At 37.6% G+C, this 22468-nt stretch overlaps 1 protein-coding gene across 3 annotated transcripts in view; it reads right to left on the bottom strand.

Annotated features, from left to right (window-relative positions):
- Nucleotides 1-4705: 4705 nt before the first annotated feature.
- The window catches only part of atg5 (ATG5 autophagy related 5 homolog (S. cerevisiae)), a 46735-nt gene continuing 28972 nt past the window's right edge, over nucleotides 4706-22468 (bottom strand). For 2 of the 3 annotated variants that reach the window (XM_035948800.2, XM_023271678.3), the window contains 3 exons: nucleotides 15273-19382; nucleotides 6304-6452; nucleotides 4706-5182 (listed from right to left, as the gene is read on the bottom strand). In XM_035948800.2, coding sequence (XP_035804693.2) covers nucleotides 19246-19382 — 137 coding nt within the window. In that variant the 3' untranslated portion in view covers nucleotides 4706-5182; nucleotides 6304-6452; nucleotides 15273-19245. Of the gene's footprint in view, nucleotides 5203-6303; nucleotides 6453-15272; nucleotides 19383-22468 lie in introns of all 3 variants that reach the window. The other variant, XM_055013662.1, reaches the window with a different exon arrangement.

The raw sequence follows: 22468 nt of genomic DNA on the forward strand, positions 1-22468 counted from the left end.
TTCTACAAAGCAACCTGCAGCAGAAGAGACTTTGAGAGTTTTTAGGAAGTTCTGGAGACCAGACTTTAGAGCAGCAGAAACATTTGTCAGCAGTTTGAGCAGGAGAAGGTGATCTTCAGAGTAGAAATGAGAAGGAAACTTTGACCCGTGTGGTGAGGTCCTGTACCAAGAGTTTGAGCAGGTTGTGAAGAGTCTGTAGTTCTTTGGTCTGAAAGCACAAGAAGAGTCAACTCATTAAAGGAGAAAACAGGAGATATTGTTGGTTCTTCTGTCGCTCTGCAGTTTCCAGTTTCCTTAGACTCAATATCAAGTTTATGTTTTAAATGATTTACCATGTGAGCCCAAGAAGACTTCAATAAACTCCCTCCATCCCCTGGACACAACATATTTTATTACCATGTTAAATTATTATTATTTTTTTTTTAAATATGTTTTTGAGTTTTAATCATAGTTTTAGCATAGTTTTTTCTCTTTGCTTGTTTAGTTTTGTCATCTGTGTGAAAGGTGCTAAACAAATAAAGTTGAATTGATAAACTAAATAATTGACTAACTAATGATTGTGACAACAGAAGTATTTTCATTGTGATTTAAGGGTTTATTTAATTTTTAAGGTTGGTGTTAAAATCTTGACCGAAAAAGAAAATTAAAGAAATAAACTACATAACAAAAAGCAATTAAATCAAAGGGAAAAAAAATTAATACAATAAAACTTTTAAAAAGGTTGATTATTAAAAAGTATTTTTTAAATGTTTAATTATTGAAAATATTTTATCAGTAATTTTTAATATTTGTATTTGAATTTTTTTTTATTTCTTAATTACATGTATTGTATCTTGTTTAATTATCTAATTCAATATTTTGTCTGTTTAATATAGTTAAACATTAAATACAATTAAATTCTATGAAACGGACAAAATATTGAATTACATAATTAAACAAGATACAATATATGTAATTATGAAATTAAACAAAATTTTTAAAATACAAATATTACAAATTACAGATAAAATATTTTTGATAATTAAACATTCAAAAAATACAATTAAACAAGAAGAATATTCAACATTTAAAAAAATACAAAACATTTAATTAGATTATTAAACCTTTAAAAATACAAAACATTTAATTAGATTATTAAACCTTTAAAAAGACAAAACATTTAATTACAAAATTAAATGTTTAATTAGAAAATTAAATCTTAAAGACAATAAAACTTCAAATCGGAATTAAACAGAAAATATAATGAAGCATATAAAAAGAAAATTAAACATTAAAAGGTGGTAAAACATTTAAAAAGAAAAACCTTCAAGATTTAATCGAAAAATTAAATATTGGGAAAGAAAAAAATTCAAACAAGCCGATAAAACATTTGAAAAAACAATTAAACATTAAAAAGACAAAACATTTCGAAATCAAATCAGACATTAGAAAAGAATAAAAGGTGAGAAAAGAGCAAAACTAAACATTTAAGAAGAATCAAACTAAAGACAAAACATTTGAAAAGACACCAGTTAGACTTTAGAAGATCAAATTAAACAGAAGAGACAATAAAACGATCAAAAAGAGCAAAAACAGATAAATGTCTTAGTCTGAAACGAAAATATCAAGTTGTTTCTTCAAACATTTCCTCTTTCTATGTTCCTGGTTTGATTGTGGATAGATTTACTAAGAACTCATTTCAGAAAACTGCTTTCCAGATAAAGTCTACTAGTAGTTGAAGGCATTGATCAAACTAATGTTACCTTCTGATCTCCACAAACTTTACTGTTCAGTGAAGAGAATCAAAGTTTGTTGGGGATATCTAAAAACCCACAGGTGAAGGTATGAGGAGAACTCAGATGGATGATCTAAATGTGAAATCAAGACTCATGGTCACAAGTTTTAAGGCTTCTGTTAACCAGAAAGTTCAAACTAACAGAGAAGTACTGAGAAACTTTTAAAATTTCAGTCCTCAGACTGTCTGAAGGTTCAAACTAACAGAGAAGTAGTGAGAAACTTTTACGATTTCAGTCCTCAGACTGTCTAAAGGTTCAAACTAACAGAGAAGTACTGAGAAACTTTTAAGATTTCAGTCCTCAGACTGTCTGAAGGTTCAAACTAACAGAGAACTACTCAGGAACTTAGAAGATATCAGTCCTTGGACTGTCTGAAAGGTAAATCTAACAGAGAACTACTGTGTGACTTGGAAAATTTCAGCCCTCAGACTGTGTGAAAGCTCAGGTCCTGAGGACTCGGGAGGTGTGGAGGCCTTGGAAAGTCTTGAAACTGAGGGTTCCACCCTCCAGCACAAAGGCTGAAGTCCAACCTCCTGAGAAAAACGGTCAAGTCGAGACTCGAGTTAAAAAAAAACTCAAAAACGACAAAAAATAGATGATAAATGCGCAAAAACCAGAAGAATTAGTATCTGAGCGAGTAGCTCAGGGGAAAAGAAGACAGACTACAGACTGGAAGGTCGCAGGTTCGAGACCCGCCACCGGCCTTTTTCTTTCTTTGTCTTTGTCAGAATATTGAGAAAATTTAAGAAGTGTCTGGTCTTGAACCGGCGACCTGCAGCTCCATAGGCAAATCCTTAACTCACTGAGCTACAGATCAGATGAAAAGAAATAAATTCGTCGTCCCTTTGGCATCGTAGTTCCTGAAGTGACCACATGGGCGGAGGCAAGGCGGAGTCTGGGTGGAGTCAGGGCGGAGAGTAGGCGGGGAGGTGGGAGGCGGCCTCCCCCCCTCTACTCCCCCACCTCCCCCCACCGCCCACCACACCTTCCCCGGCCCGACGAGTTTTTCGAGTCTCCACGAGTTCTTCGAGTCTCCACGGGTTTTCCCGAGTTTCTGGAGTTTCCACCAGGTTGGAGGCACAACAACTTGTCATGAAGAGGTGTTGAAGTCGGCCAGGACGGACTGACTTTTTACAGCGACTAGAAGGAAGACCACTAGAAGAGCAGGTCTTTAACCACCATCCATAAAATCCATGGAGTCGCTCCAGAGAAATGAAGGGAGGTCAACTTTTATCAACCTCCATCCAGATGTTCAACTTGATATCTTTACTTTGACATTTTTAGCACCACAAACCTTTAGTATCACACTTTATTATCATTTATTAGGATTTTAATGGAATCCACCAGCAGATTTAGTTTTTGTTGAGAAACTTTATTCTTGTCGTCGTGGGACTGCAGTATTTAAAACTGTTCCTTCTATTTGACCTCATGTTTATTAGTTTTAGTGGAGAAAGTTTGAATTGTCAATTAGTCTCTTAAAAACTAAATAATAAATTGGATTAGTTAAGAGCTTTAAATTTCTTACTTTGTCATATTTTAAATATGACAAAAAAATATAAAAAATAAAGCATCTTGAGACAATTTGACATGTAACTGGCATTATATAAATAAAATAGAATTTAAATTGTATGTATCTTGTAATGTTGGAGTAATTCAGCCATATGTGTTTGAAAACACATTTTCTTTGTCCATTAATCTGTCATTTTCTCCAGTAATTCATTTCTTGTTTTGGTTTATAAAATGTCAAACCCAAATATATTCAGTTTACCGTCATAAAAACCAAAAAGATTTACATTCATGATGCAGGAATCAGGCAGTTTTTCACTTTTTATCTTAGTTTAGTCAAAAAGATACTTGATAATGTGTGAATTGTTGCAGCTTGTGAGCCGTAGAAGGTTTTAATCTTTGGGGCTGAGTGTCAAAAAACATTTAGAAACCAACATCAACAAAGCACTCAACAAAGGGAAATCCAACTTTTGCATGACAATGTCTAATTAAAGGACATTTATTTCCAATGTAAATGTGTGATATTCATCCTCTGGAGCTTTCTCTTCACATCGTCTTCCACCTGGACTGGTTTGGTCAGGAGCATGTGCAACAAACATTTGAAAAACTGCACTTTAACATCAATGAATGACACTGAAGTTTAATCTCTACAGAAATGAGACTGAGTCTGGATGTGCTGCTCTGTCATTAACTCCTAAATTTAGGGAAAGTTCAAACAAAAGAGGACAGTTCAGATAAGACTTGAGAATGAGCTTATTTTGAACAAACATCTCAGACTTTCTGAGCTTCAGCACCTCTAGCAAGATATTTTAACAACAAGCAACTCAAGAGATCCAGAAGTTGGAGAGAGTTAGCTTTAGCTGAGCCAAAGAACATGTGGGACGCTAACCTAGCAAACATTTCAGACTTTTCTCTGTGAATTCTGAGAAATAATTTACTATTTAATGACAGAGCTACACATCTTAACTCAGTCTCATTAAAACAGACTCTAATTCAGTGTCATCCATCCATGTTAAAGTGCAGTTACCCAAAATGTTTGTTGCATGAGCTCCAACAAAACCTGTCCAGGTAGAAGGCCACTTTGACAAACAGGAAGTGGATGATTCCAAGCAGATTTATAGAAGGGGGAACCGGACTGTACTAAGTGTGGTAAAGTATAGAGAGGTGTTTTGTGGGTTTTTAAGGCTGATAATGATTATTACTGAGACATTTGGAGTCGATATTCATTTGCAGTAAATGAAAGTATTTAAAATCTTGGAGTTAAACTTAGAAGAACACAAACTCTAACAGAAAACTTTGTTGATACGTTTTTGTTTTGTTTACAGATGTTAAGTTAAAGGAGTTGTATTCGTGACGTATAACCAATCAAATCACTCCAGAAGACAGAGCGACCACAGGTAGATAAAGGTTCAGAGACAAAGAAGCACCATTTTTAAATGTATTTATTACCGTAAATCAGTAAAAAATAAAATACTGATAATCAGTAAATCAGTCAGCCCACAATTACTACAATTCTACAATGTATGTCTCTTTGCTTTGACTTGTTATTTGTACAATATACGATGTATATGATGGCGTTTTTTCATACCAAAGGCTATACTATGATGTTTTCTAAGAGACATACCATGCTACTCTGTTTGTTCTGGCCCTGCACTCCTCCTCTGTTGTTTTCTGGATTGTACTCAGCTTCATGCCTTCGTCCACCCGGCCTCCGTTGACTCGTCCCGCCTGCCGTCTCTGGAGCTGAAGCTGGACTGGAACAGACCAAAGTACAGTCCAATCACGATGCCAGCTGCCTCTCAAAAGGCTCCTTCATCTGGCAGGTGGCTGCACTTCTTCTGAGGGGAAGCTGAGCTGGCCCGGCAGAACTTTGGAGATGTGTTCCAGTGGTTGGTGGATGTCTGGGGAGATAGAGAGGAACCTTTGACTTGTTCAGAAAGGAAAACAGGAAACCCATTGGTAGTTTTAGTTTAGGATGCTACTGCGGTGTGTTTTTGGGTTTTAAGAGGTGAACAGGAAGAGTTTTTTTTTTTGTATTGATTGTCTTTTACTTTGTTCCTGGTTGGAATGCCCATCAATGTCAACATGAAGTTCACTTTTAGTTCTGTTTATTTATTTTTATTTTACTAACACCCATTTGTTTTTAATCCCCTCACATGTTGTGTTGTTGTAAACTTCCTCTTTAAAATAAATACTCGTCTAACCCTCTGAAAACCAGCGTTTGGACTGTTTTGGTGTTGCTCCTCATCTACTTCAGACAGCTGGGACACAACAACGTTTTTTGGACCAAAGGCTATACTATGACGTTTTTAAGAGTGACATGCTAAACTATGATGTTCTTTGGACTTCATGCTATACTATGATGTTTTTTAGGTGACATGCTATACTATGATGTTTTTTAGGTGACATGCTATACTATGATGTTTTTTGGACGACATGCTAAACTATGACATTTTTAGAGCGACATGCTATACTATGACGTTTGTTGGGCGACTCTCTATACTATAGGCTTTTTTAATTGACATATAGTATTACTAAGACCTTTTTTTTGTTTTAGTTTTTTTTTTGTTTTTTTAGCAACATATAAGAATTTGAAGAGTTTTAAAAATTACTATACTTTTACTTGTGCAATGAAATATTATTCTATGGCATTTTTTTAGACAACATATCCTCTGATGTTTTCTTGAAAAACATACTATTTTGACAATATACTGCACTATGACATTTTTTAACCACATATCATACATGACAATTTTAGGCAACTTCCTATCATTTTGCACTTTTTGAACCACATAATAATCAGTTGGGTTTTTTGCCAACATGCTATATTATGAACTACAGGCCATACTATGTTATTCTTGAAAAGTATACTATACTTTGACATTTTCTGAACTACATCCTATACTATGGCATTATACACAGAGTGTTTTGGTTACATGTTGATTTATAATTTAGATTATTTTCTGTTTTGTTTTTTGAGGGGATTACCACAGACCTGACCGTGAACACCGTTGACACCCACCTGAGGGAGACGCTGCCTAAGATCTCAAGGCTGCTTGGTCGTGGTCTTTCTGGTCCTGCTCCAGAACGCCTTCATCAACTACATCTTCTTTTGAAGAGGCCCTCAGATGCTGCAATCTCTGACCTTAAGGAGGAACTGCTACTTTCACTCTGTAACGAGACGGCGGTTATTTTAAAGACCCAGCTCCTGGCGGCTTTGAGTGAAAGTTTAACACCCATCAAAATGGAACTCCAGACAGTTAAATCTGAGCTGTTGGTCAGTATTTCAAACATCAAGTCTGACCTGGCTGCCCTAAAGCACGCTGTGGGTGAAACGGAAACTTCACTCTCCACATCACCGACGACATCGTCACACTCCAAAGCAGACCACCTGTCTGCTGAACTTTTAAAAATGGACTATAAATGTGAAGAATGTGAGCATCAGCAGACTGTGAGCAGCGGAACAGATGTGATCAGAAAGAAGTCATTTTCTTTTTTCTTTTCTTTCTGGTTGACTTGATGCTGTCAGATGCAGATGTTGGAGCTGATTCTGATCTTTCAGGATAAAAAAGCTGCTTTTCCTTCACACACTTTTCAGGAAAATATTCTCTCAGGTTTTCTCTGCTATTTATATTTTTATTATCTGTGATTATTTCATTATTTCTTTATTGTAAAAATAAAGTTTGAGGCATAAAGACTCATTTAGTTAATTTAATCCTGAAATCTTTGATGTAGCAGAACGAAACTTACATTTTCCTTCTTGTACTTCTGATACTAGAACTAAACGTATCTTCAATACGGATCATCTGCTTTTAATGAATCAGCAGCAACATCACAACAACAAATGAGACAATTTTCAACAAATTAATGAAAATGATGTCATTTAAAACTATCAGTCTGTTTTAGTGTCAAATTAAAGCGGATTACTGACAACTAGAATATTAACGTTACTGTTTTAATCACATTTAAGTTTCCTGAACGAAAACTGTCTGTGGAAAATGTTGTGCTGCTCCACCGATAAATAAACCAACAGTTACTATATCAGCATTAATCCAAACGAGGACAACAGAGTCTAGGATGCCTCCTCCATAGGACCTGTCAATCATTCCAGACCAGACTGTCAATCAAGTAATCTCACCCCCTGGCTTCACAAAATTTTAACGCTCTAAAAAAAATTCAATATTGATTTATTTTAAGATTGACCACCTGATTTCTCATTTTGACCATGAAAACTCACGAAAAAAAATTATATACAGTCTATGCACCGTACTCTGTTTGGCTCCACACTTGCTGATGACCACTTCCGGTCTCAGAAAATGAAAAAATTTACCTTTTTTCGTTTCTGTCTCTTACTGATTTTACTTTCTTGTTATTCTAAATATAAAACGAAAATCAAAGCATTAAAAAAAAAAATTGTATATCCCTTTTTGATCATGAAAAGGAAAAACGCCTTGTATTTCAATTTAAATTTTTGTATTTTAAAAAGAAAATCAATTAACCACTCGTTTTTTGTTTTTCAGGAAAATCCAATTACCAGATCCGTACACGGACCGTGGTGGATGTCTGGTGTGTGTGTGGGCTGTGTGTCTGAATGTTTTTGTATAAAAATAATAATAAAAAAGTGGGACTGAAACAAGTGAGAGCTCCTATCTGTGCAGGCTACAGCCGAAAACTACAGTTGTAGTTGTCGGCTGAAAAACTACAACTCCCGGCAACAACGTCACTTCCTGTTGACGGGGACGGGAGCCTCTCGGGTATGGACACATAAGAATAATGTGACAGGTTATGGCCACAACGTGATCACGCTTATTTCAACATAAGAAGTCCTCCAAATACCGGTGGTCTGGTTTGTTTTGTTGAGTTTTGTTGTGTGCGCTTTATTGTGTAATTTTACAAACCTATCACTGCAACGAAAAAGCACCCTGAGACCTGGTGAATGTGTGAAATGTTAGTGTAACTCCCCAGATTTTATATGCAAAAAGAATTATCAATCTATCTTATCTGGTTTAAAATCTACAGCCAATCAAAAATCAATATGCAAAACGTAGCGCCGGCGCTACGCTGGGTTCTAAAGGGTTAACTATGATACAATCTGATGTGTACAGTTTAAACCTTTAAAGAAATATTTAACATGTAAACGTTTTATCAGCTGTAAAAAAAATGATATGACTGTACTATGATGAAACACATCAATGTTGGTGTTATTATGACCTTGACACCAAAATTATTTTAAAAAAAAAAAAAAACAAAAAAAAAACAGCATTAAACAAGCAGGATGTAGTTTTCCAACAGTGCATGAAAACCTGGTGTGACTGGGGGTTTGGTTACACTTCAATGTCATGTAAAGTCTTAGTGAATGTGTGATTTCTTTTGACTTACAGTCTGTTGTCAGAACCACAGGTTGTAATTATCCAAAAAAAAAAAAGAAAAACTTCCACATACGATCCCCCACCATCCTTCTGTGGCTGTTCTCTAACATTAGCTAGCTACAGAAGTAAAAATTAGCAAGGCCCAGGCTCACTGGAAACCGTGGCTCGTCTCGCAAGCGAACACTTTATGTGAATTTAGACACTATTAGCATTTAATACATTGTGAACAGTTATATTACCATGTAGTCTAACCCAGTCTAACTAGCGTCTTACTGTCACGTTTTGCCGGCCACACCGAAGTCCAGCTGTCATCCACATGAGTGAGGTCTAAGAGCAGCTCCCTCAGGGGGGTCGTGTCGCCTCGTATCTGTAGCAGCATAGACTGTACAGGACGTGACGTCAACATGGTGCGTTCGAAAGCACTCGGACATCGGAGTTTCACTCGTTATTCGTCTTTCCTGGACTTTCGCTCTTTACGGCCGGCCACAGCCTTTCATATACATATTTTTGAATTAGATCGTTCAGAACTGGGGTGGCAGCCGGGGTGGCAAGGCATCTTCTAGGGGTGGCAGTTGCCACCCTATGCCACCCCAGTAGATCCGCCCCTCACCCTAACCATGCCAACTGATGTAGCTGGTTTGTTAAGAAGGAAATCCTGGAATTCGAAATTTTTGAGATGGTCATCTGCAGTTGCAGCTGCAGTAGTTCCTAGGTAAAAATACTCATCCATGGAACTGACTGCTTTTTAAAAATTCATATGTCAAACTGCCCCCCAAAAAACCCATTTGGTTTTCACTGGAGAGGCTCTTTAACCCTTTGATGCACAGCATGGGTCAAAAGTGACCCAAATCCAACAGAGAAAGGGTTATCTGCTGACCCATGCTGCACATCAAAGGGTTAAAGAAAGTGATCCAGATCTGCAACTACATTTTTTGGGTTCCTCTTTTCCTCATGCTCCAATTTTGCACAACGTTTCATGCAATTTGCTAACAGTCAAACATATCTCAACTCAGCTCTGGTGGAGATGTTTTAAATGCAAAAATTAAAATGACAACTACATCTTCCAGGGCTTCGTATGTCAGGCAACTAATAATTATGGTACATTTACAGGGAAATAAGAATTAAATCCTGTACTTTGGATTTCCAAATCACATTTTCATAGATATTTCACAGTAATTTGTCATTGACCCATACCTGCAGACACCAGTCCATTAACAAAGCTCAATGCTGTAGAGTTAGTCAGTGCAACTGTTGACAGTACAGCTGAACCTTGAAAACAAAACCAATCAGATCCCTGTGTTATGAATATGAGTAAACCTCTCTTTTAGCCAATGTGTGCAACTTTTATGCGCATGACATAATCTCCATGAGACAGGAAACACTAAACAGGCTGTAATGCCAATCTGAGCTCGGCCTTATTCTCAAAAAGTTTGTCACAAATAATACCAGACAGTCGGGAGCCAAACGGCAACACACGATTAGGTAGCAAACTTGATGTTCTGACCCCAAGGCTACAGGCAGAAAGCGACACACACACACACACACACACACAATGCTTATTAATGGTGTGTGTGTGTGTGTGTGTGTGAGACAGATCAAAGTGTAATAGCTTGCCTGCCCCCATCATCCACATCCTCCTGTCATACTCTGTTTCTCGCTATGGGCCCGTCTCTTTCTCTTCAGCACCTGCCTATTAGAGGGCGACAGGGTTAATAACAGGTTGGTCCATGTGTGTTTGTAAGAGGATGGCTGGAAACAAGACACATGTCCAAGAAAATAGAGAGTGTTTCTGTTGTTTTTGCAAAACCAACTTGACCCCATGTTTGTTGCTAAATTTGGTTTCAAGTTTGGCCACTTTATCCAAAAATGTGTGGACACAACCGTATTTACACTGATCTGAAGTTGCTGTTTAAAGGTTGGTGTAGGTTTGTAGCTCCAGTTAGGGTGCATATTAATGCTACAGCAGACACACATGTAAAACAATGTTCTTCCACGTTTTATGCCAATTGTATCTGTTTGCTTCCTGGCTTAAAATGGCATACACAGTCGACAAAAAAGCATGTTTTTCCAATTATCAGAACTTCACTGGCCTTCACAGAGCTCACATTCAGCACCTTTTGGGTTGGACTTCATGAGTAGAGGCCTTTATTGCAGCATAAAATACTTTTGACCATAGCGTGCGCTTGTGCGGAGCTGGAAAGTTGTTTAGATTAGTGGACTCACTGCAAAGAAGAAACTGTTTATGGACATAAAAGTGAGAAAATACTAAAGACAAAGAGTGAAAGAGCAATTTATTGAACTTTTTTTTGCACAAAAAAGAAGAGAAAGGACAAAGGGGGGATATAAAAGACAACAGCAGACTTTTAATGTGTCATCCGAGCGGGTTTGTGTGTGTGTGAGAGAGAGAGAAGGAAAGGAACTGTGTTCTTTGAATTATGACAAACTTCAAAGGCCGCTGCTCTCGTTAAAAATGGACATCCAGCCCTCCATCCTCTCAAAGAGAAGAGAGAACCACAGAGAGGAGGGTGTGTGTGTGTGTGTGTGTGTGTGTGTGTGTGTGTGTGTGTGTGTGTGTGTGTGTGTGTGTGTGTGTGTGTGTGTGTGTGTGTCACTCTGCCAGGAATAGAGAGACAAAGAAACACACACACGCTTCTGCTTCTCCAGTTGTTTACTGGTTCTACTTCAGGAAACTCTGCTCTTTTTTTCCCTCACAGGAACCTCATCAATCAGCTGCTACAATGTCAATCTAAATTTCTTGCACGTTTTGTGGAACATGCCAAAATTCCCTTTAAAATGGAAAGAGGAAGTGAATTTGACATGTGCAGGAAATTTCCATCAAAGCAAACACGTGCTTATTGGAAACGTTAATTAGATCTTTTGAAACTTTTGATTACAGACTAAGAGCTGTATTACAGATGTTCAATGCTGCTGGAAAGATCTTTAAACTGTCATACATCTACATCAATACATTGAATGTATACATCTACCTGCATAAATGAGACAAAATCTGCCTCATAATTTGCCGTATCTAAGTTTTGTGTAAAACTGATTTGCAGATTCACTTCTGGTTACCACTGATTTTGTAATTTTGAAGCCATGATGCAATCTGACATGCTGGATAATTAAAATCTGATTGGAGTTTATATGCTTTTAGGTGGTGAGATTACATTTGTACCTTTGTTTTAATATTATTTCATGAGCATATTTCAGTGCACTATTTAAACTAATTAAACTCCCAGAATCAGTGCTCAGAATCAGCTGTTTGTTCCAATCTTCTTAACACAGATATAAATAAATCAAATTGATTTGGAGCTTATATGGATAACCAAACACATATTTAACCATTCAGTGTTCTCATACCGTTTAACAATCAAACTGAACCAAGCTTGGCTATATAACCTGACCCCTGAAATGTATTGCATTTCTATTTATTTTGTGAGTTTACATATTTTGTTATTGCTATCTTGAGAGAAGCTGATGGGAACAACAAAACAAAAACAAAAAAACAAAACTGTACTGCTGGTAAACTGTTGCAGTCACAAAAGGAATGTTTACTTTTTGCTATGTTGTGATTTTTGCAGGAATAAACCAGCATCAGTACGTTTGAATGCATGAAGGGAAGCGTTGACAGATAAAACATTTTACACACAACCGCTCTTCCTCCACTTGGCTTTCAAAACAACAATGGAAAATTTACACAAATTGTGTCAACTACTTTAATGACTTCTGATGATGCATTGGGAGGAGAAAGGAAAGTTTCCAAAACAAGATTGAAATGTATTGAAGTGAAACTTGGAATTTTGAGAAAGAGCTATCGTACAAGAAAATAAACAACATTGTGAGAACTGAGAATACTATTTCAAGAATATATCAAAGGTAAAATTATTTACATTTATTTGCCAAATATTAGGTAACAATATGCCATTTAGTATGAAGGCCTAAACAGATTATTTGGTTCTGAGTGTTTGTGTTTTGGTTTGTTTAAATTAATATAGTTAAGAATGCCTTCTGATATTTAATGTAACAGCGATTTAACAACAAAATAAAGAAACAAAGACCAAAAAATATGCATGAAACTGAAAGCTGTGATAAAATTAGTACATAGAGATATTTGGAAATGTTTTGGTTTTCCGCTTTTAAAGCTGCTTAGGAGAAAATTAGGACACAAAATATGAATTTTCATAATTTACAAGACTTTTTAAAGGCCTGAGGAAAGTCTGGGTAATTACTGCAGGTTATTATATACAGCATGTATGTGTATCTTTCACCCTATAGGTAAGCAAGTAAGTCAAAGCAAAAACTTCAGAGTTTTAAGTGTGAGCAACAACATCAGCATTAATTTATTTGTTTGTTATTTAAGTCCTCTTTCCATCTCGCTCTCGCTCCATCCTGCAGTTTCTATCATCACATTTAAGGCCTTTAACTCAGCAGGAATGCGCTGTTACAGAATGTTGTCATTTTCACTTGTCACATGTGTTCCCTGTCCCAGATTGTGCCGTGTTCCGTGTTTGTGTATGTGGCTTCAGATGAGGAACGCGCTCATGACTTCCTCTTCATCACTAATCGTTCTCATCTGTTGATCTTCTTGATCTCTGCTCGGCTGTCTGATACACAGCAGAGCGCTGCAGCCCCCTGAGACGCTTAAAAAGCCCAAGGAGGGGTGTGTGTGTGTGTGTGTGTGTGTGTGTGTGTGTGTGTGCGTGTGTGCGTGTGCTTGATGTCGATGTTTGTGAGGACCTATTTAAGCTGGGACAAACCTTCAAAAGGCTGTTTGAGGGTTAAGACTTGGTTTTAGGATTAGGGTTAGAATTAGGTTTAAGTTAGGCAGAGACTGAAGCTGAATTATCCTGCATTGAGGGTTTGTTGCAAAGGTTCACTGTTAAAGCTACACACCTTCCACATCAAAATAAATGTTTAGTATACTCTGATTGTTTTGGGGATTGACCTAAGTTAGCCTGCTGTAAAACAGTCTGTAAAACAGCTAAACCCTATTAAGTGCATTAATTCAGTTTCAGTCCTGAACATCTTCGATAAACACTTCAGTTATGCAACTTAAATGAGGTAAATTCATTGGAACAAGGGACTGGAAAATGCATCATCTCACCAAGGGTCCTCATAAATAAAGCATAAATGTGAATCGGAGACTGTGGTTTCACAGAATCAGGCAGGACAGTAGGGGACTGAGTGGAGCTGGAGGACATAGTTTGTGGTCTGAGCTGATGGTAAAAGTGTGTGTGTGAGAGAGAGAGAGAATGGTTTCACGGAATCCGATGGAAATCAGCTGTCCGGTAAAGTTTTGTCTATTATTGGAACAAACAGAGGAGTGTTTCCAGTTGGTATGGAGGCACAAACAAGCCGCTGATGAAAACCTTCCTGATACGAACCGAATTCTGACACAAACTAAACAGCTGTCCTCTCTGCTGTTTAAGCCTTACTAATTATTAAAATGAGATTACAGGATTAAACTGTTATTTAATCTTTTTATTTTTGCCAAAATTTCCTCAGAATAAAAGTAAATGAATAATGATATTAGCTAGATAACAAGTACTGCCTGATACTTCAAGTTTAATTTCAGCGTCTTATTAAAATTGCAATTAAAATTAGAGCTTAAAAATCGAATTTTGTCATAATTAGCAAATCAATTTTTGAGTTATGGCCAGAAACTGGTTTTGTGTTAACAAGGTAGCCAACTAACCAAAATATTCTAATTAGCTGATCCTTGAGTTCATCTTTGGCAGCTGATTTCAGAATTCTTTGCATGCACTCTTATGCAGGGCTCAGACAACTGATTTATCCCTTCTGACATTTTGGTCAGATTTTGTTTTTTAAAATCTTGCAGTGAGTGCATGTCTGAGATTAGAAAGAGGAATATCTGAAGCTTCCCCTGATGTGCGTGATGCAACCAAATGTCAAAATCTATTAGGGTTTTGAAAATTATTTTAACTCACCTATAATCAGAGTCAATCAATCATTGATTGAATCTTAACTATTGACATGATGAGAAATAACAGTGACAATCCCAGTCATTTATCTTTATTAGTTCCTGAGATGTTGTCATCCAAATATAGCCTCAAATTTAATGTGCAAAAAGTGCTAAAAGTGGGTTGATTGATGAATTTAAAAATGTAAATCTTGGAGACTACTTGATAAAACAATCTAAAATTCTTACAGATATTATTTTAAATAGCCATCATTTAAAAAAAAGTTTAAGCAAATCAGAGGTGGTCAAGCAGAAGGCCCCTCTTGATCTGAAATGGAATGACCCACTAAAAACTGGCCAGTGTGACTCCAGGCAAACCAATTAAGACAAAATGAGCTTTTAAACTCTGATTCAGCTCAAAAAAAAAACCTTAGCCAGAGATGGAAATGCATCTCTGCTAACAATTTAACTCATTCCATCCATACACCTCACCAAGCATCTCATCCCCCTCTCTCCTTTTATTTCCTCTCTCTCCTCGGTGTGTTGTGCAGTATGGGGGTTGGATGCTGGGTCGGGAAATCCCATTAAAAAGTGTGTGTCAGCGTGATGACAGAGTGAGACAGACTCTTCATCACTGCGTCTAGAGCCGCAGTGTGTACAGTATACAAACACACACACAAACAAACACACACATTAGCCTACCCCACGCCGAGCCCCGGGTCTTGACTCAACTCCATAAACCCGCCGTCCCATCATGCTTGGCGGCAGCAACAGCGGTGAGGAAGCCTGACGTGATGACATGATGTGTGACATCACTCACACAACACACACACACACACACACACACACACACACACTTTAAATTAGCAGACTGGCAGTGTGACAACAGACGAGAGTGTGAGTGTGTTAGAGAGAGCGAGGGAGAGAGAGGGGCAGTATTCAAATGGATGTCTTCAAGCACATGCACACACCTGCAGGGGGCTATAAATGCTGTCTGTAATTATGTACACACACTCACACTGTACAGTTCAATTCCCTGGAAACAAGTTTGCTCACAACAGCACACACACACACACACACACACACACACACCTATATGTAGTGACAGAGCACCCTGAGGCCTGTCTGGACAGTTTAGTGGTCTCATTAGCAGCGGGTGGAATGCCAACAGACAATTAACCAGGAGAGATGAAGAGCGAGAGGGAGGGTGAGTGTCAGCAGTAAAACACATAAGAGAGAGATGTTCTTTATGAGATGGATAAAGTGAAAAGATGGTAAAGCACCGAAGGGGAGGGAAGCCGACTTTGTCTCTTCTGACGGTTCAAACCCAAAAAAGCACAATAAGACACTTTCACTAAGTAGCACATCACTGTAGCGCTACACCTAAGCAAATCAATTTGAGTTGGAAACATTTATCATGCAAATACAATGGAGGTGAATGGAATATGCTTGTGATCAAATAAAGAAACCACAAGTAACATTTCCTTCCACAAATGGTCTCAAACTGTTGGTTGCTTACATATCATTGTGCACAGTTTTTAGTTGAACTGCTGGAGACTGAAAAAGTCTTATTACTTAAAGCTGCAGTAGTAGAAACCTGGAAAAGGCAAAACAGGGAAATTGTCAGAATCTAAAAATATACAGACCTTCAACAGATAAGCATGTGCTTCAATAGTACAGTCAAACCCCAACCTCTCGACTGAAAGTCCTCCATGTATCCCATTGTGTCACCATATCTACCAATCACAATGGACTTTGTTGCGATGGATACTGTTCCACGTGATCTGGATGAAACACTGTGATTGGGTAGCATCTCCCATCACAGGGTAGATTTCCTAAACAGAGTCAAAAGGAAGTACAAAAATCTAGTTTCCCTGGAAACAACTTGAAATATAAAATGCTAAAAGTTTAGCGTGAAATACTTCCCACCACAGCTTTAAATAAGAAAAGCACTCAGAGAGCGTAGTACTCTGCCAAGACTGTTCATTCCTCAATTTGTGTATTCAGAAATCACAGCAACATCTGATCGAATCTGGCCATTTAATATAGATCGATCCACAAACTAACTAAACAAATAAAAAATTACCTTGCGTGAGCACAGGCATGTTGTGCATGTGTACGTTATGTACAGATACCGAATTGCGTGACCGAAAAATGTTGCAGGTCAAGTGAATTGATGCAGGTAACTGACAGTGTTCGCTTGCTGTCATGGTTACGGTGACACCGTACCGGCCACTATATCTCACAATGGGAAATCCTTAACAAATCCGTGGATCCCGACTATAAGCTGCATCACTGCTAAAATCTAATGAGGTGGTCCTCGTGTCATTTCTGACCTTCCCTGAAAATTTCATCCAAATCTGTTTGTCCGTTTTTGAAAATGTTGCACACAGACAGACAGATTCACAGACAAACAAACGCCGATCATCACAACTTCGCAGCATTCCTTGGCGGAGTAATTAAAAAACATGACATTTTTTGTAATATGGGAACGTGGGGCCTCTTCAGTCTTTGCTGGTTCTAATAGATCTGCGTTGTTTTGAAAAAAAAGATAATATTTACTCTTTGGTATTTTTACTGTAACTCTGGCAACATTACAGGGAACTAGAAACAATGACATTTCCATCTTCACCCTGCTAGAAAGTGAGGGTAACTGAGGCTGAGGGCATGGTGGACCCTTATTTTAGATAAGAAATAGTTTACCTGGAACATAAAACTAAATAAATTAAATTTTCACTTTAGGACATTATACCCAGTGAGTGTGGGACATCTGTGTCAGTCTGATTTATCAAACACCACAAAAGACTTAAATTAAAACTGAAGAGTTCCCTGAATTAGTCTTGTTTGAATGAAAGTAAAAATAACAAAAACACTAATGTAGAGCTATAGATTGGGCATTTTAGTACATAAAGCAGTGCTGTCTCCACAATAAACTTGATACTCTGACAATTAAATATTTAAATCAACTCAATTTTATTATAAGTCATTATGAACTGTCTCACATGAATGCTTGAATGTAACTGTATTTCATTGTGAACATTTAAAAAAAAGATGTTGATATGAGAAGCAGAAGTCAAGAAAAAAAGTGTCAACATGAAGCAAACAAATCCAGACTTGGCATTTCTCTGCTACTGCTACTATGCTGTCAAAACATTTGTCTGCTATTGCCATTTTTGTTTGTGTCCATGAACTAAAATATGACGTGCACAGCATATGTAGTGCATGTAAAAACAGTCTAGGCCCCCAACAGCCTGCAGACTTAATGCTAATCGCGCCTGCCGCCGCATTACCTAAGCGGAGTTCTTTAAACGATACAAAACCAGATGCTCATTTAAGTTTGGCAGCAGACAAAGAAGCTTGGGCCAAATCTGACAAAAACAGACAGTAAAAACCGCTAAAGAGTGTTGTACTGATGGGGAGAAATCAACACTTGATATTGAAAACATGTGTGGACTTTTTTTCCCCATGACCCCCGCACAAAATGCTTAAGCCTCATAAATAGCTAGATGACTCTCAAATGTTACCCTGTGAAAATCCTGTATCTCCATCTTGTCTGGGCAGAAACAGCAAAAATAAGTTACAAACAAACAAGTGCAGCCTCCCTCTCAACAAAAACACCACAGTATTATTAGTTCATCCATTTGGTTTTGATAGTTGCCGACATTATCCACCATTAAAAGTTAATTCCAGATAATTTCAACAACAAAATTAAGACCTTAAGTTGCTTAAAACCAGAACTTTTCTTAAAGGTAAACAGGAATAATGGAATTACACTGTTTTCAAGTTAAAGCTACAATTTAATGCTGATTCAGGAAGAGTATCAGACAATGACTTTGGGCATTCTGTCTGCTTGTTAAGTTTCTTTTGCAACTAACTCATAATTAGATGCTAAACTCAACATATCACACATTTAGTCCAAACCAGATGTGCTGGGATCAGTGAAGGGAAATAATGTGTCAGCAGTCGCTGCCTTTAAACATCCAAAACAGCTCTTTCTCTTCTTACTGGAGCTCACTTTGTCAGTCGAAACAATGCAGTATTTGTGGGTCAGAGAATAATGTAAACTCAGACTGACTCCTGTACGTCCACACATTGTGAAAGGACGATGACAATGATGATGATAATGTAGTAACTAAGGCAACTTCAGCAGGACTGGATACAGTGATCCTCAAATTGCAAACAATCCCATCTCACTGTCCACAGTAAAGTCTTTGAGTAGGCGAGAAAGGAGGTGTACACCAGGATGGAAAAACAAAGAATCAATTCACCTACTCTCTTTCAATTTAGATGTTCAGAGATGAGTAGAAAAAGGAGATGTGAGATAGTAGAATAGAAAAAGAGATCTTTGCTGATCATCTCACCTTGTTGGGAAGGAAAATAAGTTCTTCTCATTCTTGTGTCCTATGAACACATTTTCTGAGGGGAAAAGAGGAGTAGTAGTGGGAACAGGATAGAAACATAAACGGGCAACAAGATGGAAAGAGGTTTGTTCAACACCGCCTTCACATCCTTTGTTCATCTTTAAGAATCTGATCTCCTTCTCGTTCAAGAGTCTGTTAGTTCAAAAGCTTCCAACCGAAAACGATACCGTTTCTGGGGGTTACCCAGCTGGCTGGTGGGTCAGCTGGTTGGCCGGTGCGTCGTCATGGTGACACTGAGGTGTAGGGGTGTGGCCTCAATCAGTGGGGACGGGGATGACGCAGATGTGCAGGAAGTTGTCGGGGTGGCTGAGGTGCTCGCTGAGCCACTGCAAAGGAGTTTCCAGAAGCGGTTCGATACCGTGGATCACCACCTGGTAACGTTTCTGCTCACCTGGACAGAGAGAGAGGACAGTTTGGTAGCAGCCTCTTTTAAATCATTCCTAAAACTCACTTTTGCTGGACGGCCTGCTTTAATTAGAACTTTGTTGTATCATAATTTTGGTTTTACTGATTTGTCTAATCCCATTATTTTATTTTATTGCATTTTTAATGTTTCTCTTTTAACAAAAAAAACAACCCTGTTGCATATAGTAGAAGAGATGACAGAGTAAAGGACAAAAAGTGAAGGGAGAAAAGAGAAGAATGAGAAGACTAAGATAAGTAAAGGAATGAAAGGCACAAAGAGGAGAAGGAAATGTGTAAGTTCGAAAACAGCAGAGTGAAGATAATTAAAGATAAAAAGGAAACGGGGGTGGAAAGAAGAGAGAAATGAAGAAAAGAGGAAAACAGTGAAAGGGAAAATAAAAGAGAAAAACCAAGAGACAGTAAGCCAGAAAAAGAAAGAAGAGAGAAAAGATAAAAAGACTGAGGGAGCAATGGTGGAGAGGAAACAGGAAGAGATGGCAGCATGAGGTGAGAGAGACCACATCAGACGCTACAGTAATACCACTGGTGTGGTGGAGAGACAGAGAGAGAGAGAGAGAGAAAGTACAAGTGTAAAAATGAGTGTGTGCCTGTTCAGTAATGAAGCATAGTAAAGTGACAGTTGATTGTTTTTGTGTTCCTTGTTGAGAGGATTCGAATTTTTAAACTTTCACTCTGACGGTATTTGCACATGCCTCTGGCTATGATGTCCTCCTGTGACTGACACCGCCCATCGCTAAAAGGCCACGACCGAGAAACATCCGTTACCAGCAACGACTTTCTCCAACGTGTAATTTGCAGAGAGGAGATTTCTGATCATTACCGACATTCAGAGAACCCAAAACTTTGGGGTACACCAGTTTAACATGTTAGTTTATTGGTGAAAACAGTTGTATGACATTTTTTAAAGCTTTGTTAGAGTCTGAGAAAATATGTCTAATGGATGTTTGTGTTGCTAAAGGGGTATGAAGTCAAAAAGCACAAACATCTGCAACAGGAGAAGTCAAATGAAAGACATCAGGATACATTATGGGAAATGTAGGACTCATGGTTGGTACCCTTTTGATGGTAATAAGAATTTCTTTATTAAAAAGTATTATTAGGATTAACCATGGGGAATATACTACAACATCACCAGTCTGAATCCAATAGGGGGCAGTTATTTCGTTTTTCTCGCTTGTTTTCCTGTCATCTCACCCCTATGACTATCAGCTAAAGACAGTAACCGCCCCCATATATATTAGACGTCAAAAAAAACAAATGAAGAGTTCTGTATGTAGAATTCTGCAGAACTGATTCAGTATGTTACCGGAAGAGTGGTGTTCAAGTGACTACAACACATCAAAGATCTTGAAAATCCCATTCGTTATTTGTAACTAACAAGAACCAAGGCCTCAACTTATGGCAATAAAATTCACATATTTTAAAATGCATTGTTTCTATTTTTTCACATTAATTTAAATAGTGGGTGGATACACACATCATTCTCACATCAAGCCTCATATTTAAAGGCCAGGGGACTTCAAAAAGGACTGTCTGAGTCTTGTAGGGTACAAAACTACAAAAACACTTGAAATGATCACCTTAAGCAGCAATTTTATCTAGTTTGGGTTCATTCAGTCTTTTTTTCTTTTTGTTTACCCTCATTATTTTAAAGCGCAGTTGAAGGCAGGGGACACTCTGTTTAAATAAGTTTTTCAGGTGATGTTCAAAGTTTACACTTTACTTTGGTTTCAATAGAACCTAGTCACACAGAATGTTCAGCTGTTAAAAACAAATAGTAATTTAATCTCACTTTGAGACTGATTCGTGTTTCAAGACAAATATTATTGCAGTGAACAGGACGGAAGGTGACAAATGTTTTGATCAGCTATAAAACAGAAACTATGCTAAATGTGTGCATTAACATAAAAACAGGTTCTGCAGCTGTCTTCAGGTTGGTTCAAATTAAGAAAAGGTTAAAATTACAGTTGGGTGCTTTTATTCTAGGTTTGAATTTTGATTAAATGTTTTATTTCTGAGTAATTGTTTTTACATAGCTTATTATTTGTATGTGGCTTTTCTTGCTACTGGTAAATTGTGCTAACTCTCACACACAGATGAATGTCTGCATGTGGCGTGAGAAATGCAGACAATGACGGGCCTTTTCCCGTCTATCACTCTGAACCTCACTAACGCACACAAATGTATATAGGTTGTCCTTATTCACCCACTGGGTATGTGACATTTTAGTTCCACGTAATATCAGGAGGACGGTTGAAGGAAAGCGCTAACCGACGGTCTGAGAAGCAGCTCCACCCTACACCTGCTGACTGACTGGCAAACAGAAATGTGCAAGAAGCTAATTTCAGGAAAACAGCACAAGTTCTCAGCAGAGGTTTACTTATTTCATTACAGATGAGCATTTAGGGCTGCACATTAGGGCTGCTATGCTGGTAGCAATTGAAATTTAAAAACTGATGTTAATTTACCAGCTTTAATAGTATTTTTTAAATATGATTTTGTCAAGTAGTAATACTATATAGGTAGTGGCTGCTAGATTTCCCAACAAACTCGAACTGTAATAGCTAAATAGCTGATGTACTACAGCATATGAAGAACATAGATAAAGCTACAGGGGAGACAGTGGGAGGAAAGATTGATTATTTTGCAGAATTAAATCTTAAATTTTTGGATTTTTAGCAGCTCAGTAAAATTTTAAGATCACAAGTGCAAAGAACAAGTCATGCAGTCAAAGACAAATAGAAAAAAATGGAAACAAAACACAACAGAGACAATATTGATTGTATTTGTAATCTAACTCAGTATTTATTTTTTATTTATTGTGTCCCAGCAAAAAGTAAATCTCAAAAAGTGCGTTTTTGAGATTTCAAAAAAATTAACTAAACGCTATCAGTTGATCCTGACAAATGTATTATAAAATTTGGAAAGAAAACTGCTTAAACATTCAGAAGTTTGAGAAGTTAAGGCGGTGATGTTATTTGCATCGCTGGCTGACTGCACTGAAACCACTGAGTCACAACCTCGCAAAGACAAAACATGAAGTCCAAGGAA

Source organism: Amphiprion ocellaris, chromosome 9, assembly GCF_022539595.1.
Source record: "Amphiprion ocellaris isolate individual 3 ecotype Okinawa chromosome 9, ASM2253959v1, whole genome shotgun sequence".
In the NCBI taxonomy this organism is placed as follows: domain Eukaryota; kingdom Metazoa; phylum Chordata; class Actinopteri; family Pomacentridae; genus Amphiprion; species Amphiprion ocellaris.